The 25,788-nt window shown below is 42.4% G+C and overlaps 2 protein-coding genes and 1 long non-coding RNA gene across 12 annotated transcripts in view; 1 reads left to right on the top strand and 2 right to left on the bottom strand.

Annotated features, from left to right (window-relative positions):
- The window catches only part of GPBP1 (GC-rich promoter binding protein 1), a 33,144-nt gene extending 24,771 nt beyond the window's left edge, over positions 1 to 8,373 (bottom strand). The window contains exons 1-3 of one of the 4 annotated variants that reach the window (XM_084503696.1): positions 8,238 to 8,373; positions 6,701 to 7,735; positions 5,820 to 5,887 (exon numbers count right to left, since the gene is read on the bottom strand). The gene's annotated coding sequence lies outside the window, so the exon portion shown is untranslated. Of the gene's footprint in view, positions 1 to 5,819; positions 5,888 to 6,700; positions 7,736 to 7,903; positions 8,001 to 8,237 lie in introns of those variants that run through there. The other 3 variants (XM_084503699.1, XM_084503698.1, XM_084503697.1) reach the window with 3 other exon arrangements.
- A 1,774-nt stretch (positions 8,374 to 10,147) lies between these two features.
- On the bottom strand, positions 10,148 to 25,353 carry LOC311426896. Of its 2 annotated transcripts, XR_014687105.1 has the most exons (5): positions 23,060 to 25,353; positions 18,944 to 19,000; positions 15,862 to 18,193; positions 12,864 to 12,957; positions 10,148 to 12,662 (listed from the first exon to the last, which is right to left on the bottom strand). It is a non-coding gene; the product is annotated as an uncharacterized lncRNA (long non-coding RNA). The 2 variants fall into 2 exon arrangements; XR_014687106.1 differs by lacking the exon at positions 15,862 to 18,193.
- The window catches only part of MIER3 (MIER family member 3), a 20,885-nt gene continuing 17,604 nt past the window's right edge, over positions 22,508 to 25,788 (top strand). For 3 of the 6 annotated variants that reach the window (XM_084503694.1, XM_084503691.1, XM_084503690.1), the window contains exons 1-3: positions 22,508 to 22,623; positions 23,083 to 23,107; positions 25,360 to 25,505. In XM_084503694.1, the coding sequence (XP_084359820.1) occupies positions 22,615 to 22,623; positions 23,083 to 23,107; positions 25,360 to 25,505 (180 nt within the window). In that variant the 5' untranslated portion in view covers positions 22,508 to 22,614. Of the gene's footprint in view, positions 22,624 to 22,766; positions 22,836 to 23,082; positions 23,108 to 25,345; positions 25,506 to 25,788 lie in introns of those variants that run through there. The other 3 variants (XM_084503692.1, XM_084503693.1, XM_084503695.1) reach the window with 3 other exon arrangements.

Here is a 25,788-nt window from a genome sequence, read left to right as displayed (position 1 = left end):
CACTAGAGGTGTTCTAGCAATGAAAAGCAACTCTTCAGTTTATCAGACACAGGTACAAATTTCAAGCACCATCCTGTAATGAAACAGTGCTAAACAACCTTTTGAGTGTATGCTGTCTTAACACCTGTCTCAGCAGTCTCCAGTCTTTTCAGTAGCATTAACAAAGATAAAGTTTTCCTCCTTGTTTGCATCCTCACAAATTTTACATGGAAGAACAAGAGTTTGATGGCTTACTAGTTGTGAATCCGGGAAGTATCTTCTGAAAAAGATAAATCATCATTCAGAGTTCTGAAGGACTGATCAAGTTGTATTTCCTTAGAATATCAAAATATTTTATCCTGCAACTTCAGTTTACACACATCATCAAAAACAGAACCACGTCCAGTCAGGTTTTGAATATATCCACAGACTGGGTCTATGCTACCTCTCTGTACAACCTGTTCCAGTGTTTGACCACCCTCAAAGCTTTTTCTTCTGTTCAGACCGAATTCCAATGAGTGTTTTACTTCTTTTTGCCTCTTTTTCTGTCATAGTACAGCTGAGATGAACCTGGCTCCCCTTTCTTCATCTGCTCCCATCAGTTGTTACACACATGGATAAGATCCCCCCCGGAGCCTCTCTCCTCCAGGCCGAACTGTCCCAGCTCTGTCAGCATCTCCCCATACGGAAGACGCTGCAGTCCCTTCATCATCCTTGGGGCACTTTTCTAGATTCCCTCCAGTCAGTGCACGTCCTTCTTGTACCAGGGAGCCATAGAGTGGACACAGTGCTCCACATGTGGCCTCACCAGCTAGCACAGTGTCAAGGGAAACGATCACCTCCCTTGACTTGCTGGCAGTGCTCCTCCTAAAACAGCCCTGCACGCTGTTGGCCTTTGCTGTTGCAAGGACCCACTGATGGGTCAGCTTGCTGTGCACCACTGTCCACACATCCTTCTCTACAAAACTTACCAACTCCCCAGCACATACCAGCGTGCATGGTTACTCCTCCCCACATGCAGCACTTCGCATTTTCCATTTGCTGAACTTCACCAGGATCCTCTCTGTCTCTCTCCAGTTCTCCAGCTTGCCCGAACACCTAGTGTAACAGCCACTCCTCCCAGTTTTATATCATCTGCAAATTTGCTGAGGATAAACTCTACCTCATCACCCACATCATTAGTAATATTAAGTATTACTGGCTCCCTGGATCCTCTTTCTGATGAGAGAAATTAACATTCGATCTCTTCCAGGATCTCTCATGATCACAATGACTTTTCAAAGATGATCGCTGAAGGGCCTTGTAATGACATCTGCCAGCTCTCTCAGCACTTGTGGGTGCACCTGGTCAGGCCCCAAGCATTTCAGTGAATCTTGTTAAAATGTTCCCTAAACCAATCCTCCTCTACTGAAGGCAGAGAAAAAAGCACAGCAGAACTTTAAAATGACAACGACATGAGATCAGAGGCTGTCCCCACCCATGCCCCATAAGAGCATGTTGTTTAACTTGTCTAACCAGTACTTAGCAGGCAGAGGAAAGACAGTCCCACTGGTGCTGCAGAGGTCCAGCTTGAGGGAGGTCTTTCCAGTCAATATGTGAAACATTTGCGCCCATAACAACACTGTCTCAGCTACCAGAACCAATAAAACCAACTTTGCTTTTTCATCATGTCCTAGCAGGAAGAGACAGATAAAACCAGTGGTGTCACTAAAGTAAGAAAAAAGCTGTTCAGAATGACAGCAAAATTGCTCAAACCCCAGAACCTAAAAATTTGACTTACTGAAAGATTTTAATACAATAAATCCTTGGTGGTTAACAGCATAAATACGGCCTACTAAAACAGAGCCATCTAAAACTTTATAGGAAAAGAATTTGTTACAATAATGCTAAAAACTAGGAAAAAAACTGACAGATGAAACCATCTCACCAGAAACTAGATGCAAGGAGAAAATAGTTAAGTATTCTAGCTTCTATACTTCTCATGCTACAAGGATAGCAAAAATTACTTTACCTAAAACAGTTTCTATGACACAGCGTATTGCAGAGATTGCTAGAAGATTATAACAAAATGAAATTATAAACTCAAATAAGTAAAAATGGTTCAAGCTTGTGAGAGGAATAATAAAGCCAGTAACAACAACAAAAAAAATTCAGCCATGAATTCCCAAAGTTAGATTATAAAGAAAGAAACAAGTTCAAGTTTCTTGATGCTCCCTGAAGACCAGTTTAGAATTTCAGTCTGCTGATTTGCATAGAGAAATCCACAAATAGAATAAATGTTAAGTGTGTGTATATATACACAAAGTTTTCAGAAAAATTTAAATTAACATGTACACATATCTAAGTAGCACGTGCCCTATGATCTTTTACCTACTGCCTCACAAATTATTATTACCTTAAGTAGAGCACACCACAAACCATGTGTGGGAACGTTAACTCCACCCCTCTGCTATAAATTTGTTTTATAATCCACTCTCATCTTGTCATAGTAATTTTAATATATTTATAAATGGGGTAAAAGAAGGTTGTAAGCCACCAGCACTAAAGTGTACTACAGTGTCATTATGACAGTGTAAAAAAAAAAAAAAATTTTATTCACTGCCTCAGGTTTGCTGCTACTGCTGCCTTGCTTCCTTGGTAATGACCTACAGCATGTATATTAAATCTTTCTTACTAAGTGAAGAAGGCAAAATCAAGTGTATATGAGTTTCACAGGGGCTTAATAAGCAAGTCTGCATGACATCTTAGAAGAGACTGATCATCAACAGGAGGAGGGCAGAGGGAGGCACACTATTTTCGGTGATGGAATTAAAGTAACGTTTGTACTATCTGCTGTGGCTTAACCCAGCCAGCAGCACAACTATTTGAACAAAACATTATTTTCCCCCATTTTCTCTCCATGCAGATGTATAGACACAGACAAAACAGGGTAAGCAAGGTTTGCTGCATTGGGAATAGGATGAAATCCTCTGTCAGACTTAAACACCTCCAGAAGTCTCAGGACACACCAGGGTATTAGAATTGTATGGCGTCAAACTGTATCCGACAATTTTTTTCATCATGTAAGCTAACACATTCTCTAGTAAAAATACAGCCCCCTAAGACCTAACATGACAGTGACTTAGCAAAAACAAATAAAACAAGAAAAACGTATCTTCATGTCGACTTAGGGCTCAAGTTCCTTATGTGAGAATGACTCAAGTGAAGAGTGCTTACTGCTCTTGTTTGGCATAAGGACCTAGAATGTTAGTAGACAGCAACTAGCAGATGTTCTGAAAATCCCAACTACTGCTCTGTATTGTCTTCCTTCTCTACATAGATATGGTTTACGAGTAACAGGGCTTAGGCCACTCCTGTGAATGAAGTATTAGCGTCCCAGGATTCAAAATATCTTTTAGGAGATATTTTAGAAAGAGACAAAGTTTAGAAGAAAGTTTAGAAGAAAAGGTTAGAAGAAAGGTTAGAACGTCTTGATCACTACTTCTAATCAAAAAAAAAAAAAAAAAAAAAAAAAAAAGGCTTTTCCTTCTCAGACTGAACCAAAACCTAAATCTAAAAACAAAAATAAATAAATTGTTTTGAAGCATAGAATAACTGCTTATTTGAAGGTAAACTACAAGGTTCTTTCTGCTCGAAATCCTACACCTGCAGTATCATTTAGTGGAACTCTAGATAGACATTGACCTTCTTGCCCTCTGCAAGGTTCAAAGTCCAAAAGCTGAAGTGTCACTGCAGTACCATTGCCCTTCAGTTCAGAATACACTATAACAAAATCACTGGGAATGTTTTCACACTTCGGAGTCTTCATGAGCAATCTGAAGAAAAAGCTGTTATAAAAGATGGCAGTTTTGAAATATCCCTAGCATATAAAGCAGAAAAAAGAAATCTATGTATTTCAGCTCTTTCGCAGAGCATGCTTACCTCAAAAAAAAAAAAAAAAGTGATCAGGGAGGAGTTGGTAGCACAACACACAGCATTGTCTTCAGTCACTGTGTATCACTTCTGCTCAAAAACAGTTACAAAAACCAAAACAGAAAGTGTGCCAAGTCTCATTCAAGTTTGTCTTTAATCAGTTCTGCATGTAGCTCCCCTTGCAGAAGAAATTTTACTCCTAGTACTAAAAGAAATATGAGCAACTTCCCCAGAAGTCCTCGATGAAGTATCACTGTCAAACGGCATTATCCACACATTTTAAACAGAGGAAACGCACTAGAAGGGAGGCAAAAAGGAACCTAAAGTACACTACCTTGTGAAGTACTAAGAAAGCTAAGTATCTGCACAATTTCCCTATATTATTTTACATATTTAACTCCACTTCAGCGTTGCTGCAAGTTTCAACTCTGCTTACACTGAAAAGCTTCCACTAGTAGGTTTTTGGGTTATTTTTTGTTTTCCCACACAGAGCATCCACAACCATTTTTTAACACAAACTACCCATTTTAGGATTCCACCAGAAGAAATTTAACCATGGAAGAGCCATTCTGCTGACAGTTATTCCGGTAAAAAAACTATGTTTACATCAAGGCTTAACGTATAAGCTCTCTGGGGCAAGGACCTTATCTTCATACTTGTCTGCAAACCACTTACCAGACTGTCAGCACTATAGAAATAAAAGCCCAAAGAAGGTATACATGTGGACCAACACACTACGCATTTTATTCTCAGTGTGCCTCACCCAGCTATCAATTCTGCTCAGGATACAAGGGCATAGCCATAAAGCGCACACACAAATCTACACCAAATACATATGCACACAAATCAGACAGGCAACTGCACTTACCAAGTGCAAACATTTTGAAAAGGAAAAAAAAAATCCTAACAGCAGCAAGAAAAATGTAAGAAAGAGCTAATTTAATAAAGCTGGAAGGAAATTTTTTTTTAAAACATCCAGAAGAGGGAGTAGAGATAAAGATGTGATTCCAAGAGTAGGTGGGGGGATGCAGCTCCTCAATTTCAGTGAGAGCTCCCCAACAAGAGGTAAGTTTCTCACTGAAAGTAAACAGCTTGAAAAATAACATAAGCATCTCTTTTTCTATTACTTATGAAAAAGTACTTGTATTACTACATTTGTGGGCACGTAACACACAAAATCTAATGAAATGGCCACTTATGCATGAATTCTTTCCATTCACCAAACGGTTTTCAAGCAAAATACAGACTACTCGACCTAAAATAATGAAGATAACTCTTTTGTGTTGCTCTGGTTCCTTTAGATGTGGTTCAGTTCATTCACTCAATCCCCAGCCACACTAAGCAGAAAAGCCCCAAGCCAGAGCCACAGGAGATTACAGAAAGACTCCTATTCATCAGCTACAGTTTCCATGTTTTCGTAACAGCAAAACTGAAATAGAAGTTAAAATAACAAAACAGCAAGGCCATTCACAGACAGCAAAATACTGGAGCTCGACCAACCTTTAGATAACTGACAACACACAGAGTAGAACTATTTCAGTGATCATGAGAAGTCCTGTAAAAAATACTTATTTAGATGACAGTCTTCCATTTATAACTTTCAATAGAAAGTTACAGGGGAAAAAATGCACTGTAGCAATTCTGAGATACAGTTTCCCAAAGCTCAAAATTACTTTTTACCAGGCTTTTTCCCAAATATCTTGGCAATGCTGTTATAGAGACCAGTTTTCCTTATCAGCTCCATGTTACTAACATTTCATTATTGCAGAAGCTTTGAAAAAATTTTGAAAAGGTGGTGGCCATGGTAAATGTATCCTCCTTACCAGACACTCTGTTTATAATCTGCCCAATAATGTTTTAATTATTTAAAGCTTTATGAGTAACCCAAGGGAGGGGAGAGGATTGCATTTAGTAAAATTACCACTGACTTTTGAATTAAGTTGTTCTGTCCATCTTGATTTTCTTTGAGGCAGTAGCAATTCAGCTGAAAGTACACCTGCAAAGAAAATATTGTAAATGTATATTAATTACCAGATTTAAATTTTATCTGCATTGAGAAACATTTACCTACTACAAGGGAAGAAGGCAGCAATACATCCAAAAATGACATGTAAAATCGGTTAGCTGGCCAACATATTTTGGATTTGAACTTTTCCCTAGCACATTTCTTATTGCAATATGGTTTCAAACCAGTCTCATTCCCACTATAGAACATGTAATTACTCTGAACACAACTTTAAAATATCGATAAATTAAAACACCAGTTTGTAAATTGACTTTTAGTAGTAAATAACTGACTTCCTTACATGACAAAGAAAGTGGAAAGAAACAAAAGAGCAAGGCTACACTCTCAGAACCCTCATGCTGCAAACACGCCTAACAAAAATGGAAAGACAAACCATCCAGCAGTCTTGTTCAAGAAGCATAACAGCTCATTGTTGAGTTTACAACATTAACGCAAGGTGTAAGTTACTTATGGATTCAGTCTACAGATACGTTGGGTGTTTTTTTTTTTTTTTTGGGGGGGGGGGGGGGGAGTGGGGAAGAGGGTTGGTTTTTTTTAAGTCTCCCAGAAAAACCACACTCCTGCTTAGAAATTGCTCTTTGTAGAGCTGCATGCATTCTTCAAATCATTGCAGATATACTATTTATTATTTAAAGCAACAAATTAGTTGTTTTTAATTTAACAAAAAAAGTTAGATTCTGCAAGCTCATTTCAACACTAAAAAAAAAAAAAATAATAATTTAAACATTCTAATGACAAAATGTTCAGGTGTAAATTGACTTACGAACACACTTCGATACTTACCTAATCCAAGAGGACTGCACAAGGCGTTAGCACTGCGTGATTTGTATTTTTCCAGTTTGTCTTCCTTGAGATAATATCCCAAGTTCTTGTTGATACTACATTCGTAGCTGTTTGACATAGATTTGACCTCACAGGAATCAGCTACCCATTCTTCTTGCTTACAGATTCTGCAAGGCTATTTCCAAAATTTTCCAAGTCTCTGACTTAAAAGTCTTGTTTTTTCTCTGAAAGATTCTTCTCTTGTCTATTCCATGTACATATCGCTATTGAAATCATCAGCTCCAGGTGAAATAAATACACTGTTTATGCCACCAACTGTAAAGCTGAAAATCCGAATTTCACATCTGAGCTGAGGAACATTTCCTAGCTTCAGGTAGCAGAGGCATTTGTAAACAACAGCTATCTGGATACCGCCATATTGCTTATTGGCAACAACATTTTCCAACAAAAATATTAAATAAAATATAAAAGAAAAAATGATAAACAAACTTCTGTTAGACTCTTCATTTAGAAAATATGTCTCAATGTAAAATGACAAAAGGCTACGTCAGAAAACCTAAAAAATAAAATAAGGGTAAAAATATATGCCATGAAACTTTTCAGTAACGTCTACACAGTGACTCAGGCTACATTTAACCTGGAGCCAGTCCACAAAACCAGTTACGCCTGTGACTCAGACAGAACGTTGCTCGGAAGAAAAAAGGTAACTAAAAACCTAAAAGCACTTTATTTGACAGCTGAAGCATTCCAAACTCGACGAATTCAGCTGTGTATCCATGCCGTGAGGACAAAAGCGTCCGAGGGCGAGGTGCTGTGCACTTCTAGAAAGCTCACGACTTCGGATTTCCAATTCACTTCCCCGGCTGCCTACTGATGGCTTCAGAAGCCCGTGCAGGAGGAAGCACTTGGACAAATAATCCCCGAGCGGCGTCCGGTATTTCTCCGCTTTCACGGGAAGGTCGCCGTCCACCGTTCTTCCTCCCTACCAGCAGAAGGGCTGCGAAGATCCCGGGCTCTCGCTGCAATCCAGGTTGCCTAGAGGGGAAAAAAAAAAAAAAAAAAAGTCAGAGCCGGCGTGAGGCGGAGAGCTTGAAGCTGAGCGCTGTGAAGCGAGCACGCCTGCAGCCAGCCGGGGCAGCGCTGACAGCGAGGGCTGCCGAGCCCCGCGGGATGAGAGGCCGGACAGAGACCGCCTGCTCTCACCGGGGGGTGAAGGAGCCAAAACAAACCCGCTCCGCGGCGCCTTTGCAGGCCGTGAGGCGGCGTTGGCGGGCCCGAGGCCTGTCCCCCTCGGGGCGCCCCCCTCACAGCTGCGCCGCCCCGGCCCCGGCCCCCGCCCCGGCCCCGCCGAGCCGCCTCCTCCTCATCTTCCTCCTTCTCCTCCTCCTCCGGACCCCCCCTGCCCTCTGCCCCCGAGCCGCGAGGGCCCGGCCGCCACCGCGGGGGCGCGCACCCCCCCCCCCGTGCACACGCACACACTCACTCCCTCCCTCCCTCACTCCCTCGCTCAGGCGCGTGCACGTGCACGCGCACTCACACTCGGGCGCGCACACACGCGCACCGCCCGCCTCGCTCCCAAAATGGCGCCGCTCCCAGCCGCGACAGCGCCGCGCGCGCAAGGTCTCGCGAGAGCTCCGCCGCGCTCGGGAGGGGAGGGGAGGGGCGGGGCGGGGCGGGGCTTCCCGCCGGTGAGGGGGGGGGGGGAAGGGGGGAAGAGGGGGAGGGAAGGCCCCGCCCCGCCGCCCAGAGGGAGCCCCCCTGCCGTGACGTCACGGGAACGATCCCGAAGGTTCCGCGCGCGGGGCGGTGGGGGGAATCCCCGGCGCGCGGCGCGGCGCGACACGCCCCCTCCCTCAAACCACGCCCCCTCCCTCAAACCACGCCCCTCCCTTAAACCACGCCCCCTTAAACCACGGGCCCCTCCCTTAAACCACGCCCCATCTCTTAAACCGCGCCCCTCCCCCTTGAACGACGCCCCCTCTCTTAAACCACGCCCCTCTCTCTTAAACCACGCCCCCCCTCTCCCTTAAACCACGCCCCATCTCCCTTAAACCACGCCCCCTCCCTTAAACCACGGCCCCCTCCCACCGATACGGACGGTCACTTACAGGAAAGGAAATACATAAAATAAAGCAAACGAAGCCATTTATATTTTGGCTTTCCCAGCTTTTTTTTTTTTTTTTCCTATTTTTTATGTGAAAGTATAAATCAGGATTCCAGATCCTATTTCATCACACTGGTAGCATTTTTGGCTACTTGGTTGCTCAGACTACACGTGAAGTCTGGATTTCTGAGGGCTAACCACTTATACGTGAAAAATGTTCACCGTAAAGTTAAAACTGTTCGATTTTAACTGCATTTACTGAGATAAAGATGACATAGGTCTTAGGGACTCGTATAAAACATAAGAATTTGCGAATGCTTGAACATACTGGGAGATAAAATAAATCTGATGCCATCAGTACACAAACGTAACAGTATGCCATGCTAACAAACAGCTTGCCTCAAGCAATAAAGTTTTAATATCAGACACTAAAAGTTAAAGCATTAAAGTGGCCTAATTTTAACACAAGCAGCTTCTGAAAGGAGGTAAGCTGAGCAGAACAATTTTGACATGGAGAACTGAATATATGGTACTTTCATATGAACATTTCTCTTTGGTTAGGCAAACTTGGAAAGGTAGGCCTAGATTTTTGCCACAGATTCTCACCCATGTTTTTAACAGGCCTTCCACTGAGCCATGATAAAAGCAATGAGTAACTCGTGGAATTTGGACAACAACTAATATTTAAGAACTAAGCTAAGAATTACTGCTTTTGGAAGTACTGAGGTACTTCCTGTAATTTGATGAAGACGGGGAAAAAACAACTAGAACTTTAATCCAAACTTATTCTTCAGTATGTACTTTAAAGTTCAGTTTAGTGTAGATCAGACTACATACTCTCAGATAAGTGAAGAGAGATACAGTATAGGTGAAGCCATATTTAGGGATTGTCTATCAGTATATGAGAGCATTCAATAAATACAATGAAACAAAAATCTGCTGGAAATGCTGAGGTATAAGAAACAAAACCAGAAACATTTTAACTCCCACAAAATCTTAGATATCCCTACCTAAATTCAAACCTTAGAGCTCATTTTAACATGAAAAAAAATATATATGTAATTAATTTCAAATTAAATCTTCTGCTCATAAAATTTGATGGTGGGATGAAGTACTAAACCTAAAGTTTAAAATGTTTTTTGGCAGGCACTGGAAATATCTTTGACTTCAATTTGTTCTAGAACAGAATACAAGGTACATATATAAGTATATTATAAGTATATTATAACTCAAAAAGTTAATACTGTAAATATTAAGGAAAAAAAAATATGAAGAAGAATTTTAACTTCTTCCTATTACACATTTATTGACACTCCAAAATGTACAGAATACTTAACCTTGTACTAAAAACCCAGTGTGCCAAATACAAAATCAATCTGAACCAAAGAAGAATCAAGCCAAAGGATAAAATCAAAATATTCACTTAGAAGCTTTAGAACCTTGTTAATACAGATTTGATCCAGAAAGCTTCTGATGCCTTAAGACCAAAATTTAAAAAGATAAAGAAAATGGCCACCTAATTTGAACAGTAAAAACCAAGTTCTAATGTATGTTTTTCTCAACAGAGGAGTATTTGTACAATTAGATTCCAAATAGAGCAAGAATTCATCATGATGAACACAGATCATGAACAGTCCTTGTTTCCAAGTTTTAAATATCTTTCAGCTGCACGGTCACAGTATAAAAAATTTTAAGGAATATAAACCAAGAAAAGTAAGTATTATACAAATGTACACAGCAACATCCAGATATTATCATTTGCAGTAACACAATGACCACTAGTATAAAGAATTTATGCTTCTCTGTTCATATTTATTATCCCTTCTAGGAAAGGAAAGATGACTTTTCTAATTGTTTCAGGATTTTGAGGGGCACACTTACACAAATAAGAGAATGGGATTTAACTATATTAAATGAACTTTATTACTTGTATCATAACATGTATAGCCTTTAATTATTTGATTTTTTTTTATTTGATTTGATATCTCAGTGTCCAGTGCACTTCAGTACACTTTGCAAGTGCTAAACGTGTCTGAAAATTAGAACACAGGGTCTTGCCAAATCGTTCTTTTCTCAATTATTTTAATATATAAAAAAAAAAAAAAAAGATTGATTTTGATAATAGATTGAATTTAGATTGAATTTTGATTGATTTTGATGAATAGATTGAATGTTGATAAGAACAACATTCAATCTGTGCAGACTTCAGTAAAGCTTCAGTAAAGACTGAATTCATATTTTGAGGTAATACTGAGGTATCACCAATGACACAAAAGTAAAAAATTTGTTCTATATTATTGAAATCAATTGATCATTTCGTCTTTCTAAAGGTAATGACTGTTTCGACTTGGAAGAATCAGTATTTTTATGACACTAGTAAAAAGCCAGGATAAGAAGTTTTTTTGTTTTGTTTTGTTTTGTTTTGTTTTGTTTTGTTTTTAACTAATTGAAAGGTAAAATCTTTATTAAGAATCAAGCTTTTAGAAGAATAGTCTCTCCATCTGAGTTCTTCACCCATGTTGTAATCAAAAGCAGCCTAGCCATTAACTTTTTCCCTTTTACCAGTAAAAGCATTCATCTGTAACACTGTTTCAAAAACACTAGGAAATACTATACCAAGGGTTACATGAAACTGTTTTTTTTCTTGTTGTTGTTGTTTTCTACATTAAGCAGCAATGCTTCCTTGTACATTGTCCTGTAATGAATTGAAGTTAAAAGAGTACATCTAGTTCTTTAAATATGTTCTGAGTGAATACTACTACATGGTATTTGTTTCTGTCTAAGGATAAAGTCATGCTATAAACCTTCTCTAAGATAATAAGGAAGCAAATCATAAACATACTCAAATTATATGCTGCTTCTCCCAGGAAACTGAAATGACAGCAAATTAATACCCACTGTTCTAAATCTCACAAAGAACTCAAAATAGTAACTATTAATTGCCAGGGGCAATTTAGATGAAAAGAGAAGGAATTATAAACAACATACAATAGTAAATCACTAATTTTTCATAAGCTACTTATCTTTTCCCTACCCTTTTCTCTACAAAATTAAATTCCTATGTTTTCCCTAAAACACACCTAGCTAACTTATGAATTTACAGCATGTTGATTTTGAAATAAAAAGACCACATGGCAAGTACGGTGACAAGATCTGGCACATATTTGAATTAAATCAGATCTCATATTTTCATGCAGATTCATTTCACTGCAAAATCTATTTGCTTTATCCTTTTTTTTTTTTTTTCCTAAAATCTGTTCTAAAATTGACAACTTAACATATTATTTCCTTCCTTTTTTAATGACTAAATTCATTTAGGAAATTTTCACTTATGAGTAAAGTGAACAAAACAGGTTTGGAAGGGTTTTTTTTGCAAGTTTTGCCCACCATTAACAAACAAATTTTCAAAATTTTTAAAAGTATGTATAGTTACTACTGTTTCCTTTAGGAGACTGGCCCAACACACCTATTATTTCTATACACAGATAACCTGATGAAGAAATCACATGTACAAAAGTCTGTCACTGTCTTCTCAGCTATACTAACTGAGATTAATTTAATATTGATTTAATATTAGTTATAAAATTATCGTTATAAAACTATAACTAATATTAAATCTCCTACACTTTCCCCTCCCCCCCAAAAAATAAATAAATACATACAAAAGACACAGCTGTACTGCTTTTGGATCTGTTTGCTTGAAACCTAGATATTTTCTTATATAGCAAACACTGTGGGAGATAACTCACACTTCAAAGATCTTCAGTGTTTTTTAATGTGATCCCCAAGACAAATGACTGCCAAGGCCGGTACAGTAGGTTCTGCTTCTGCAATTCCTTAACTTTACTACCAAATAGCCTTAGAAAGAAAGAAAAATAAATAAATTAATGTATCACATATGACCCACCTAAGACTCACCTACAAGTATTTTCAAGAGAGACCAAAAACATTTCCCTGACTAGTGGAAAATTCCTTCCATGCTTAAACCAGGCTGCAATGCCACAGGGTGTTCCAATATTCTAATGCTAAATGCAAAAGGTTAAAAAGAGTGAAATCTACCTGTTGTCTCAGATGCTCTTCTTTTTCTGTTTTTCCTTTCATGGGCAAAAACAGGCAGCAGAAGTTTCTCCTATCTCTTGCATGGTTCTCTCACCTTAAATGATGAAAAAAAAAATACAAGGAGTTGATGGAGTAAAATGCTGAGAACAGAGTCAACCACAACTGAAATATTTTCTAAGACTTCTCTTCCTGGAGATATCTAATGTTCTTTTCCACATTCCACTGGCCCTCTTTCATTCCTTCAGAACTGATAACTAAGAGATATGGTTCCTTCTCACTGGACACCCACCCACCCACCCAACATAAGCGATACTCATACTCTTATACAGTGTCATTTTTGCATGTTGCTAGTAGATACTCTTGCTATTTGTAAATAAGTGGAAAATTAGTCAAAATGTGAAACCACTGAAATGCTAGCTTCAGTCTAAAAAGATGATGCAACTGCTTGAAATCAGCATTGTCTTGTTTTGATTTTCACTTCTGCCAGAGATCCCGCATTAGGCTTTGGCTGAGTTTTTCAACTTTTCTGTGCTTTAATTTCCACATCTGCATAATATAATTGCTTATCTATCTTTGTGAACTTTTTTAAAGATAGTGATGATACTTTTTATAATCTTGCTAACTATTATTACTTGGCTTAGAGGAAATGGGCAAAACACCCTCAACACACAAATACTGGGCTTCCTGTTTAGGAAACATTCCTCCTCATTCCTTCCAAAACAACAATATCATATTGCATTATACTAACTTTGCCAGAATGGCTAGTAGCATTACTTTACTAATAAAAGCAAGTTTCCTGAAAATATTGTTTAAATTATGATGGCTATTATGTCAATGTTTAAAATATTCTGGGAGACACTGGAAAACACGATGTTTGTTTCCTTCCTGTAAATTGACACATCTGCTGATGCTATGGAAAATAAATTGGCAAGTTGCAATACTGTTCTTACCAGATGATTTTTGTCATGCTCTTAATTGTTTACAGTTTAATCACACACCTACCCTTTCATTAGAAAACTCCTACACTCCTCCTTGCCCAACAGCAAGGCATACAGAGGAAGCAGTCATGCTTTTCTACGTGCAGTTGGCTAACAGTTGTTTTCAGTTAGATTGCAAGAGAAGTTACATCCCAGCACATAGACATTTTGTGCTGACCAGAAAATCAGAAAGCTGCTTTCTCGAAGCAAGTTGCCTTTCCTGGGGAAAGCTGGGCCATCAAGGGTGCATGGGGCTCATCCCCTGCACTCATACCCTGCTACAGACTTGCCACCCAGGAAGTGAGGAGCCACATCACAGATGCCTGGAAAAAGATGGGGAACACTCTAGAGTCTAAAAAGAGGGAGAAATACAATATAGGAGCTCTGTAGGCAACATGTGAAGGGCAAAATGAACAAGATATTGGCTAGCTACAAACCCCATGGCTGAAACTGAAAGACAATTAAAAATAAATAAAAAATAGCACAAACTTTTCCAACAGAGAATAAAATGCTCACTGAAAGCTGCTGCTTCTGGTAGAAGAGAGATGAGAGAGTGAACTGACCAGGAGAGCCAGGCTGCACAAGTTCCTGCTATTGCCACTACCCTTTTGTTTCCAACCTTTCATGATTATATAAAAAATAAATCATTTCAATTCAGTAAAGAAACCATAAAATGTTCTCTAAATAAAAATATTAATTATGCACATATTACACCATCTCTTACATACACCATCTCTGTACGTACATGGGCTGTATCTGTCAGTCTGGGTAAAACATATCCTTGCTGTAAGTCTGCTGCCTGGTGGTGAACCTTACCAAAACAAACAAACAAACAAACAAACAAAAATCTGCTTTGCCTATAACTAAAATTAAACTAAAATATTATTACGACCATGAAAAACAAATATGTTAAAAGTGTTTCTCCATGTTCTTAAGGGAGGAATTAAACTTTCTTTTTTATAAAAATGGCAGAACACTTACTGGCTTGAGGAGGAGGTAAGGGAAACTATTTTCTTTGAAAATTTGGCATGGGAGTAAGTCAGCAATTCTTAATGAAAAAGTCTAACTTCCTTACATTATATGCAAGTCTATTTGGTACTGTAAAACATTGTATTACTTGGACTTAGGAAAATTAAAGCATAGGGAGATAGACACATCTAAGGGATTTAAAAATTCCTTTGTGTATCTATTCTTTATTGCAAATATTATCCTCAAAACCATGTGTTGTGGTTTAACCCAGAAAGCAGCTCAATACCACACAGCCATTTGCTCCCTTCACCCCCCTCCCCACGCCTCCTCAGTGGGATGGGAGAGAGAATCAGGAGGGGAAAAATGTAAAATGTGTGCCTTGAGATAAAGACAGTTTAATAGGACAGAAAAGGAAGGAGAAGTAATGATAATAGTTATGATAAAGGAATATACAAAGCAAGTGATGTACAACGCAGCTGCTCACCACTCACTGACAGATGTCCAACCAGTCCCTGAGCAGTGGCCTGCCAACTTCCTCCTTTCCCCCTGCAGCCAAATCCCCCAGTTTCTTGTTCAGCACAGCACCACACGGTGTGGGACACCCCTTTGGCCAGCTTGGGCCAGCTGTCCTGGCTGTGTCCCCTCCCAGCTCCTGGTGCACCCCAGCCTCTTGGAGGGCACTGTGAGAAGCTAAAATGTCCTTTGCTTAGTGTAAGCAGTGCTCTGCAACAACTAAAACATCAGGATGCTATCAGAGTTATTCTCATCCTGAAACTAAAACACAGCCCCATATCAGCTACTAGGGGAAAAATTAACTCTATCCCAGCCAAATCCAGGACAATGTCCACCCTTTATTTCATACCATCTATGTCCATCTATGTCATGCTCAGGTGTCACACTCTCTCATACATCCCAATTAATAAACACCACCTTTGCTGTCTTTTACTATACATACACACACAGATATAGTTCCCTTGGTCTGTGGGCCATTCCTCTAAAATTTAGTCCACAAAGTCCATTTAGTCCACACTTTCAGGCCTAATCTGTCATACCAGTCCTTCAGGGCTGGAGAGGTGGTGTGTGGTGTTGGATTCTTGCATGCTGAAGCCAGTGCTGGTTCCATCACCGCTGCGCTTGTCTGTTTCTATCACTGCTGCACTTTGCTTGGTTCCATCAAAGTTCATTCATCATTAATCTGCGTGATCCTTACTGCAATACTGTGGATGTGATATAGAGCAAACACAATGATAACATACAGTATTGTACAGCAATTAGTGTCATACAATTTAAATCATGGGCTGTTCTCACCCAGCATCAAATCCCTTTGAGGTGCACATCTGACTTCATTATTCTTCTGCATTACTCACCAAGTGCACGCAAGTCCATGAGCAAAAGCAACCCCATAGATGGGTTTGCCTTTGCCTGAGGGAGGAATAATACAGACTGTCCTCCCAAACATGTTTTTATGTGCACTTCCAGGGAATTTATCCCCCTCTACCATACATACATTTTTTTATTGGGCAGGGACAGCTCAATTGGCAGATTCCCTAGTGATGACTAACACTAGGCCTTTGCTAGCTAGCTAGCTTTGGTAGCTAGCAAAGCATGGCCTTTGCTAGAAGTGTATCCCAATGTTGGAATGTCCCAGCACCTATTGCTCTCGGTGTAGTCCTCAACAGCTCATTGCACTGTTCGATTTTCCCAGAAGTTGGTGTATGATAGTGGATGTGATACACCCACTCGATGCCATGCCCTTTGGCCCAGGTGTCTATGAGGTTGTTTTGGAAGTGAGTCTCATTCTCTGAATCAATTCTTTCAGAGGTGCCATGTCAGCATAAGACTTGATTTTCATAGCTGAGAATAGCATTCTGGGCAGTGGCATGGGGCGCAGGATGTGTTTCCAGCCACCCAGTGGTTGGTTCCACCATTGTAGCACACAGCACGTGCCCTGGTTGGGTTTGTGGGGGTGAGAAACAATCAATCCACCAGGCCTCCCCATATATGCATTTCAGCTGTCATCCTCAGTACCAGAGAGGCCTTAACTCTTTGGCTTGTTTAACTGCAGCAGCATGTTTCACATTTATGGATAACCTGTGCAATAGTGTTCACTGTCAGGTCCACCCCTCGATCACAAGCCCATCTAAATGTTGTGTCTCCACCTTGATGGCCTGAGGTGACATGGGGCCAATGCCCTTAATAAATAATTCAGCCTTATGTTTCCAGTCCAGATCCACCTGAGCCACTTCAGTCTTAGCAGCCTGATCCATCTGCTGGTTGTTTTGATGTTCTTCAGTGGATGGACTCTTGCATGCATGAGCATCTACATTTCACACTTTTACAAGCAGGTTCTCTATCTGAGCTGCAATATCTTGCCACAGTGCATCAGCCCAGATGAGTTTGCCTCTGTGTTGCCAGCTGCTCTACTTCCATTGCTTTATCCAACCCCACAGGGCATTAACCAGCATGGCTAATTCCCTCAGGTACTGGATAGCTCTCTCCCTTGTGGTCCTCTTGCCTGGGTGACATATAAAATCTTCCTTGAAGGCATATCCTTCCTTCACACCTGACAGGAGTCTCCTCCAGAGACTGAGGGCTTGTGCCTGTTTTCCAATCACTTTGTCAATGCCCCCTTCTTAAAGAAGGATCCCAGCTGCTTGGCTTCCCTGTTCTCTCATTCCATGCCACTGGCCCTGCATCAGAGCAGCCAGGTGGCAATGTGCTCACCTGTATGACAGCTGAAAACTTTTCATATATCTCACAGCTCTCTCAGGGACAGGGATTGGGTTGTGACTGCCACATTTATGAGATATGCCTCTTCCTTCATCTGTTCTTGTGATGGCCATGCTTCAGACTAGCCTGCCTTGTCCTCTTCTTCCTCCTTCCTCTTCATGGTAGGAGTTTCTTCCCTTACTAAATGACCTTTCACACCCATTGTTTCATCTTGTATGTAGCGGTGACTGATTCCATCGTGGGTTGGTTCTCTGGCCCAGCTGCAGGGCCTGTCTCAGGGGCTGGAGTAGTCACTTTACTTGTCAGAGGGCTTGGAGAAGCTGCAGGGCCTGTCTCAGGGGTTGTAGTAGCCACATTGTTTGTCACAGGGGTTGGAGTGGCTGCAGGGCCTGTCTCAGGGGTTGTAGTAATGTTGATTGTGACTTGGTGGGCATGGGCCAGGCCCCAGCACATTGCAGTCATCTGTGTCTGTTTGGAATTGCCAGGGTGATGGCATGCCTTTTTCATTTTACCAGTTTTTCAGGATTCTGCATTCGTTCAGGGGTGAAGTTCCAAAATACCAGAGGTGTCCACTGTCCTAGGTGCCTGCCCATATCTACCCTCCCACACTCAATGGGTAGTGTTCTTGAATAGTTGTTTAACATTAAAGAAAGCCTGAAACACATTCAGGAGACATAACATTAGGAACACGCTGGTTTGAACATCTGAAGAATATTCAAAATTCTCAAGGGTCATTGTGGCTAGCTTGGAGGAGAAGGGGAAGAGGAAATGAGAAAGGGAAGGTGAAGGAGCAGGGGGAAAGCCACCCCCCTTGCCCGGTGCCCAGCCAGACCCTGATTAGCACCCCCAACTCCACCCTGACCAAATCCCCCAGTTTATTGTTCAGCACAACACCACATGGTGTGGGACACCCCTTCAGCCAGCCTGGGCCAGCTGTCCTGGCTGTGTCCCCCCACAGATGCTGGTGCACCCCCAGCCTCCTCACCAGCAGGGAAGCACAAGGAGCTGAAACATCCTTGGCTTTCTGTAAGCACTGCTCTGCAATGACCAAAACATCAGCACGTTATCAGAGTTATTCTCATCCTAAATCCAAAACACTGTCACATACCAGCTATTAGGGGGAAAATTAAGTCTATCCTAGCCAAAACCAGGACACCATGGTATCTGAACACTGAGCAATGTGTCTAGCAGTCATAAGTGATGTCAGTGATGCCTATATGGGGTTCCTTCCTTCTTTCTTTCTCTAAGCTGAAAAATGTAGAGTTGCAGAAGATGGCGACTTGTATTTTCACAACATCCTCTCTGCTATTTTTCCAGTAAATTAAACAACACTGGCACATAATCATCCATATCATCAACCTATTAGTGTAATCCCCGCATACTTTGTGCACTGCTGACACCAACCTGCATCTTCAGGAACTTTCAGGAGTAGCGTCCAATGGTCCATCTGCAACAAGTGGTCTGTGAAGGAAACGGAGGTTTTGCTAGCAGAGATGTGTGCAGTTCTGGTGGTTTTAAAGTTTAGGAAGCAGTCCTTAGCATATTTAACTTTCTAGCAGAGATAAAGCTTAAGAGTCTAAGATCAGCTACCTTTCCTGAACAAGTAGGCTTCATCTTTGTTGTTGTTGTTGTTATGAGGAGTCCTGTTTTGCCTACAGAAAATGGCTACTTGAGGCCATTAATCTAGGACTTTCAGCAATGGATTTGCTGGAGGAATGTGTACAGACGTGAAAAAGTATCACAACATTCACAGCACCCAAAAACAGTTCAAGATTTCAACCGTGGTTATGGCATTCTCTAAACACCATACATCTGACAAATGTATCCATGCTAGTGGATATATACACTCTTATACTTAAGAGTGCAGAGAGGAGAAAAGTTTCTGCAAAATAACAGGCATTTGTGGCATACTTAGTTTTTTCATTCTGTAAGAGTAAAGGATAAAAGATGCTGCAGATCCCAAGTGTTTTTCTTCTAGAGCTTATGTACTTTTTATCTTACCACTCCTCATCTATAACTGTTTGGTTTAATTGATTTTTTTTTTTAATTTTTATTTATTTTTTTGCTACTTCTTTATTTTTAAAGAATAGATTCCTTTGTGTTAATTCATGTCAGTTCTTTCAGTTTTTCTTAGGCATATTTCTTCTCCCATCCTCTTAATTCTACCTGAAGAGAAAAGATGCCTCAAAATACAGAACTCCATGCATTCTTGTGTGCCCAACAGCTATGGAAAACTGCATTGATGTAACTATTTGACTCACTGTACATATGCATATTTTGTTCAGTGATCTTTAATTTGGAGTCCCTGTAAAATGCAAGGAACAATCTCACACTGCCCTACTGCTCCAGGAAGCCAGGTGACTCCTTCTTGTTCATCCCTTTTTCTGGACAAAAATGCTAACTGAGAAAGCGGTGGTACAATTGCATCCTTTTTCATTTCCACCTTCCTCAAAGAAGCTCACACCAGAAATTTCACTCTCCTCACTCTTAACCTTGATTTGCTCCCAGTGAAAACCACTGAGAGACAAAACATGCTGTAACAACATAGAACATAATTACACTATAGGTGATGGTAGCAAAATTCAGCCCCCGCTTGGATACGGAATCATTTGTCCCTTTTCAAATGTTCAGAATTCAGATATTCACCAGATTTTAATTTTTTTTAGATGCTGGAATCTGCAAATATTTGTGAGTTTCTCCCTCTTTCTCTCTCTCTCTTTCTCTTTCTCTCTTTCTCTCTCTCTCTGTCTCTCTCTCTTTTTTCTTTTTTTTCTTTTTTTTTTTTTTTTTTTTTTTTTTTTTTAATAGATGTAATTTCTGATTGCAAAACTTGATACAATCTCAGGAAAAGACCAGAATATACAAAGTTATTTTTTCTCTTAGATGCACTTTAGAAGAATGTAAGCATTGCATTTTTTTCCTGTTTTGTAGACTCCTATCCACTACAGTTCTGTGCATTTTCCAGAATCCTTTCTGCCTTCTGTGACAGCTGTGGAAAACACCTAATAACTTGCTGTGGTAGAGCTATGAGTTCATAATAGTTTATCAAATTGTTCCAAATTATAATTTAAAAAATCTTCACTTTGATCTACATCTAATAAAATATTTTAACTGGCAAATTAGCAGAAGATTTGGTACAGGACTTTGCTTTTGACTGTGATAACATTTTTAGGAAATTGTTGTCAATTTCTGTGTTTCTGCAAAGTGTTGGGATTTTTATTTTGTTAACATCATACCACCAGGTACATCAAAGGTAGGTATTTCTACATCTTAAGATGCTGTGTAGTTTGGAGGTACAATAATAGTTTATATATTGGAATTAGAGTGAAATCAGCAGTGCAGAAAGCATTTGACAATTTACTCTGTTTATCAGAGCAACAGGTGCAGTGGAATAAAATAAACAGTACAGAGCTTGACTGCGTAAGTACCTAATCTAGCTGGGGATCACTACACCATCTGCAAACAGAACTCAGGCACATTTTACTGGGTTTACATGGCAAAGTTTTGGTAGCAGGGGGACTGCAGGGGTGGCCTCTGCGAGCAGATCCCAGCAGCTGCCCCATGTCAGATCAGAGCCAGCTCCAGACAGCTGCAAAAGGGACCCACTGATGGCCAGAGACCAGCCAGGGAGCAGCATTAGTTGGGCCTCTGGGAGGGAAGATTGAAGAAAGGGGGGAAAAAAAAAAACAACTGCTGCGAAACAGCAGCTGGGAGAGAGAAGAGTGATAAGCAGCCCTGCAGAGACCAAGGTCATTGCAGGAGGAGGGCAGGAGGTGCTGCAGGCAGGCAGCAGCAGTTCCCCTGTGGCCTGTGGAGGGGCCCCTGGTGGAGCAGGCTGTCCCCCTGCAGCCCATGGGTCCCACATGGAGCAGATCTCCACGCTGCAGCCCCCCCATGGGTGGAGGAGCCCCCGGTGGAGCAGGTGGATGTGGCCTGGAGGAGGCTGCGGCCCATGGAGAGCCCCCGCAGGAGCAGGCCCCGGGCCGGAGCTGCAGCCCGTGGAGAGGAGCCCACGCAGGAGCAGGGGGTCTGGGGGGAGCTGCCCCCACCCGTGGGGGACCCGTGCTGGAGCAGGTTGCTCCTGGGGGATGGACCCCGTGGGATGGAGCCGTGTGGGAGCAGAGCTTGAAGAGCTGCTGCCTGTGGGCAGCCCCCGCAGGCTCAGTTTGTGAAGGACAGCATCCATGGGAGGGACCCCATGGGGAGCAGGGGCAGAGAGGGACCAAGAAGGAGCGGCGGAGACTGAGATGAAGCGTCAGGGACCGACCAGAGCCCCCTGTTCTCCTGCATGGCTCGGGGCAAGGAGGTAGGAGAGGGTGGATGAGCGTAAGGTGTTTTTGGTATGTTTCTCGTTTCTCACTATTCTATTCCAGTGGTCATAGGGAATAAATTACATTAACCTCCCTATGCTGAGTCTGTTTTGCCCACGACAGTAACTGTTGAGTGATCTCCCTCTCTTCACCTCAGCCCTTGAGCCCTTTCCGTGGTATTTTCTCTCCCATTATCCTTTGAGGAGGAGGGGGAGTGAGAGCGTTTGTGGGGTGAAACCACCACAAAACGGGATTATTACTTCGCGCATACAACGCACCCGCTTTTAAGCAGCAAAAACGCGCCGGGCAGTGAATCCCCCTTTCTCTGTTCAAGCCACGCCGCACAACCACGAGCAGCACGGCGCCTGGCGTTAGCTTTCCTGCCCCGGCACTGCGGGCAGCTGCAGAAGCGCTGCCGGCGACAGCACCGGGGACCGGGACCAAACTCGGGGCTAGGGCGCAGGTGAGCGACAAGCACCGCTCCGCGGCGGGCTGCCCTGGGGACGGGGGGGCTCCAACTCTGGGGACGGGGCTGCGGGGAGCGCCCCTCCCTCAGCGCCGGCTGCTCGGCGGCGGCCCCGCGGGCTGTGTGCGGGCGGCGGAGGCGGGGTCCCGGTGCCGGCTCCTCCGCCCCATCCCGGTGCCGCCGTCCCCTCGGCGCCCTCCCCGGCCGGCTCCGGCTGGGGCTCGGCGGCTGCCATTGGCTCAGCGGCGCCATCCGGGCACTCGGCGCAGCGCCGCCGCTCGGCCCCGATCGTCCCCAATATGGCGGAGGTGAGCGGGGAAAGCGGGCCGGGGCGCCGGGGTTCGCCCGCCTCCCCGCCGCCCCCCGCCGCCGCCGCGCCCCCCGCGCCCGCCCGGCCGGCGCCGTGAGGAGCGCTGCGGGGCGGCCCGGCGGGGCGGCGGGGCCGGAGGGGCGGCGGGGAGGCCGGGCGAGCCGCCGGGGCAGCGGGAGCCTGCGCGAGTAGGCCGCGCGGCGGGGGCCGGTGCGCAGCCCGCGGGACGGGGCCCGGTGTGGCGGCAGGGCCGGGGGCGGCGGGAGGCGGCGGCCGGTGCCGGGGGGCTCCCGGGGGGCTCCCGGCTCCCCTGTCACGGCCCGCGCAGGCCGGGGTGGGAGGGAGGGAGCGGGAGCGGCGGGCCCGGTGCGGGGCCTGCGGCGGGGCGGGTGGGTGGAGGGGAGGTGGGGGAGGCCACCTGCGGCGGGACTCACCGCGCTGTCTGCTCTCCCCACAGGCATCGTTTGGGAGTTCGAGCCCAGGTTCGTCCTCGCCAGCTTCTGCTGCCCAGCAGCCTGCCTGCCCGCCGTGCTCTCCCTCCGGGTCCTCCCCGCGGCTCTCCTCTCTTGCCTCGTAGCTTTCCTAGCGCAGCGCCTTCACGTAACTCATAGTCGCCTGCGTGAATTTCCAAAGGAAGGGATGCGCGCTTGAGGGCTCGTCTCCCGGCGCAGTTAGTGATCGGCTGCTGGGAGCCCCTGACCAACACAAAGTTTTACGGTGCTTTTAAGTCAGCATCTCAGGAAAGTCATGTAGTCAGGGTAGAGAGAGAGAGACAGTTCCTCTTCTTGCTGATAACTACAGGCCCGTGTGAATTTCTGACTTCTTGATATTACCAGAAAGCACTTAAAAGCATAATTATATGCAGTCGTTAAGGCCTGAACCACTGTAAAGGTTCTTTGGAATACCTTCCCTTTACACCAGCAAGCGTATGTAACATCATCAGGGCTACTCGCGAATAAGTATGTTGGGGAGTGCCTTTGCTTCCGTCCTATTCTGCATTAGCTACTTTTCTTCATTTTAACTGCTCTTACTGAATTTAGCAAGCTTGTGTTACTTGAGTATGGGTTGGATATTGAGTGTTCAGAGACGCTGAGGGGGGCTTTTTTTTGCCTAAAATATACGAGTTGTGTACACCTTCCAATTCAGTTATTCAAATATAAAATTAGTTATAGCAGTGATTTGAAACAATAGTCTTGAGCATATGGGCATATATGCCTGTGTATATATGTAGACATATGTATATATGCTAAATCAAGATGGTTCTCAGTTCTTGAAAAGCTATGGGATCGGGATGTAATAGCTAACAGTGGAAAAATTCAACACATAATGTAATTATCGTAATTGGGGTAGTAGTATCAGCTATGCTGGGAGATCCATGAGACCACAATATGAACAGCATGTGAATAAAAAGCATTTTTGGCTTGAATGATTCCTTCTGGTATGGCATTTTGAACTTGCACAGTATTGTCTTAAGCACGCTAAATGGACAAAGTTTACTTTAATTACCTGCATGTAAGGAACAAACACTTAGTGTAATTGCTGAAAATTAATTGGATGCTCTAAGACTCAGCAGTGTTAGTATATACAAGTGTCTCTTTGAAGGCTAGAAGCAGTGCAGTGAGGGATACTGCTTTATTTTATTATTTTTTTTTTGAAGAAGAGGATTGAAAATTTGTAGATATTTTCTTGATGTTCAAAAGAAGTTCTTCTGAGGACATAGTTCCTAATAAACCTTTTCTTTGCTTCTCATCAGCCAAGGATTGCATGTAGCACTAGTATGTAAAAACTGGAAGGGGAAATCAGAAGCGAAAGAAATATCCCAATCTGCTTACTTTTCCCATCCTGAAAGCCATAAGCAAGTCCACATTAAAGTATAAAACAACTCTGTATTTCTGTAGTTTTCTTTGACTTTGCAGTGCAAAATTATTTACATCTGTATGACTTGTCAAATATAATGATAAGGTTTCTTAGAGTTGACAAAATGCACATAAAATAATAACAGTACTTTTGGGTGACTTACCTCCTCGAGTAATGAAAAACTCTCTGTCAGACCACCACAGAGCTGTCACAATGGCTGGGTAACTAAATGCTATCCATTAGAAGCATTTTGTAATTTCCCATATATTTTCCTCTATTTCTTGAGACTCTGCAGATTTTGTTATTTCTTTCTAGATCAAGTGCTAAGACCTCAGCTAAACTAAGCTGAAGTGAGTCTCACTGTGTATTTTGCTGTTAGTAGAAAGTTGGTTCTTAAGCTAAAGGTAGCCATTTACCAGTGAAAAGCTAGACTAGTTACCATATAAATCATTATAAACAGAATCAGAGACTATAAATCACAGCCTCTGGATTTGCAAGGTACAACTGGCTTGCCTGTAGCACCTGATTTCTTGTGATATACATGCTTTATACTTCAACGGTGTTTTCAAGGATGGTTTGAATAGTCTTTTATCCATCAGAATACTCATTTGGGATTGTACTTTCTGCAACTGTTTCAGTAGTTCAGAAAGTTCTTCCAAGTTCTGCAAGAGAGAAAAGTATACCTATTACTTAGAAGTATGAAAAGGGAAGGCCAGCTAAAACAGCTGAATTTGTCAGGTAGCTAGGTGTTTGTTCCAGTTATTCCATTTAAAGTTTTGACCCTATATGTGAAAGAATACATGCAACTTTTTTTGTGTGTGTGTGACTTCATGTGTTGATGTAGAAAAAATAACTCAGATTAGGGTTTTTTTGATAGTTGGCTCTTTATCATCTGAGGATCATGACTTTGACCCTTCTGCTGAAATGCTGGTGCATGATTATGACGATGAACGCACTCTTGAAGAAGAGGAAATGATGGAAGAAAGCAAAAATTTCAGCTCTGAAATTGAAGATTTAGAAAAGGTAAGAGTGACTAACCCTCTTCTAAATGTCCATATGTGTTGTGCCCTTTTTACTGTAAAGAATGCTCAACCTGTTCTTTAGTTTGCATTGTATAATGCAGTTTCCTAAAAAATGCTTTTGCAGCTTGTTTAAAAAGAGGAAAAGAAAATCAAGTTTAGTTAGGACACAGCACTGTGTTCTCGCAAAAAGGCTGAATTTGGCTTTTCAAAGGAATTAGAGATAGGTTAAAGTTAGACTCTTCTTCATTTAAGAGTGCTTTCACTTTGGAGGAGAAACCACTGAA

This window comes from Aythya ferina (assembly GCF_964211825.1).
Source record: "Aythya ferina genome assembly, chromosome: Z".
NCBI lineage: Eukaryota > Metazoa > Chordata > Aves > Anseriformes > Anatidae > Aythya > Aythya ferina.
Note: the sequence above shows the minus strand (reverse complement) of the source record. Positions and strands in the feature narration are given on the sequence as shown.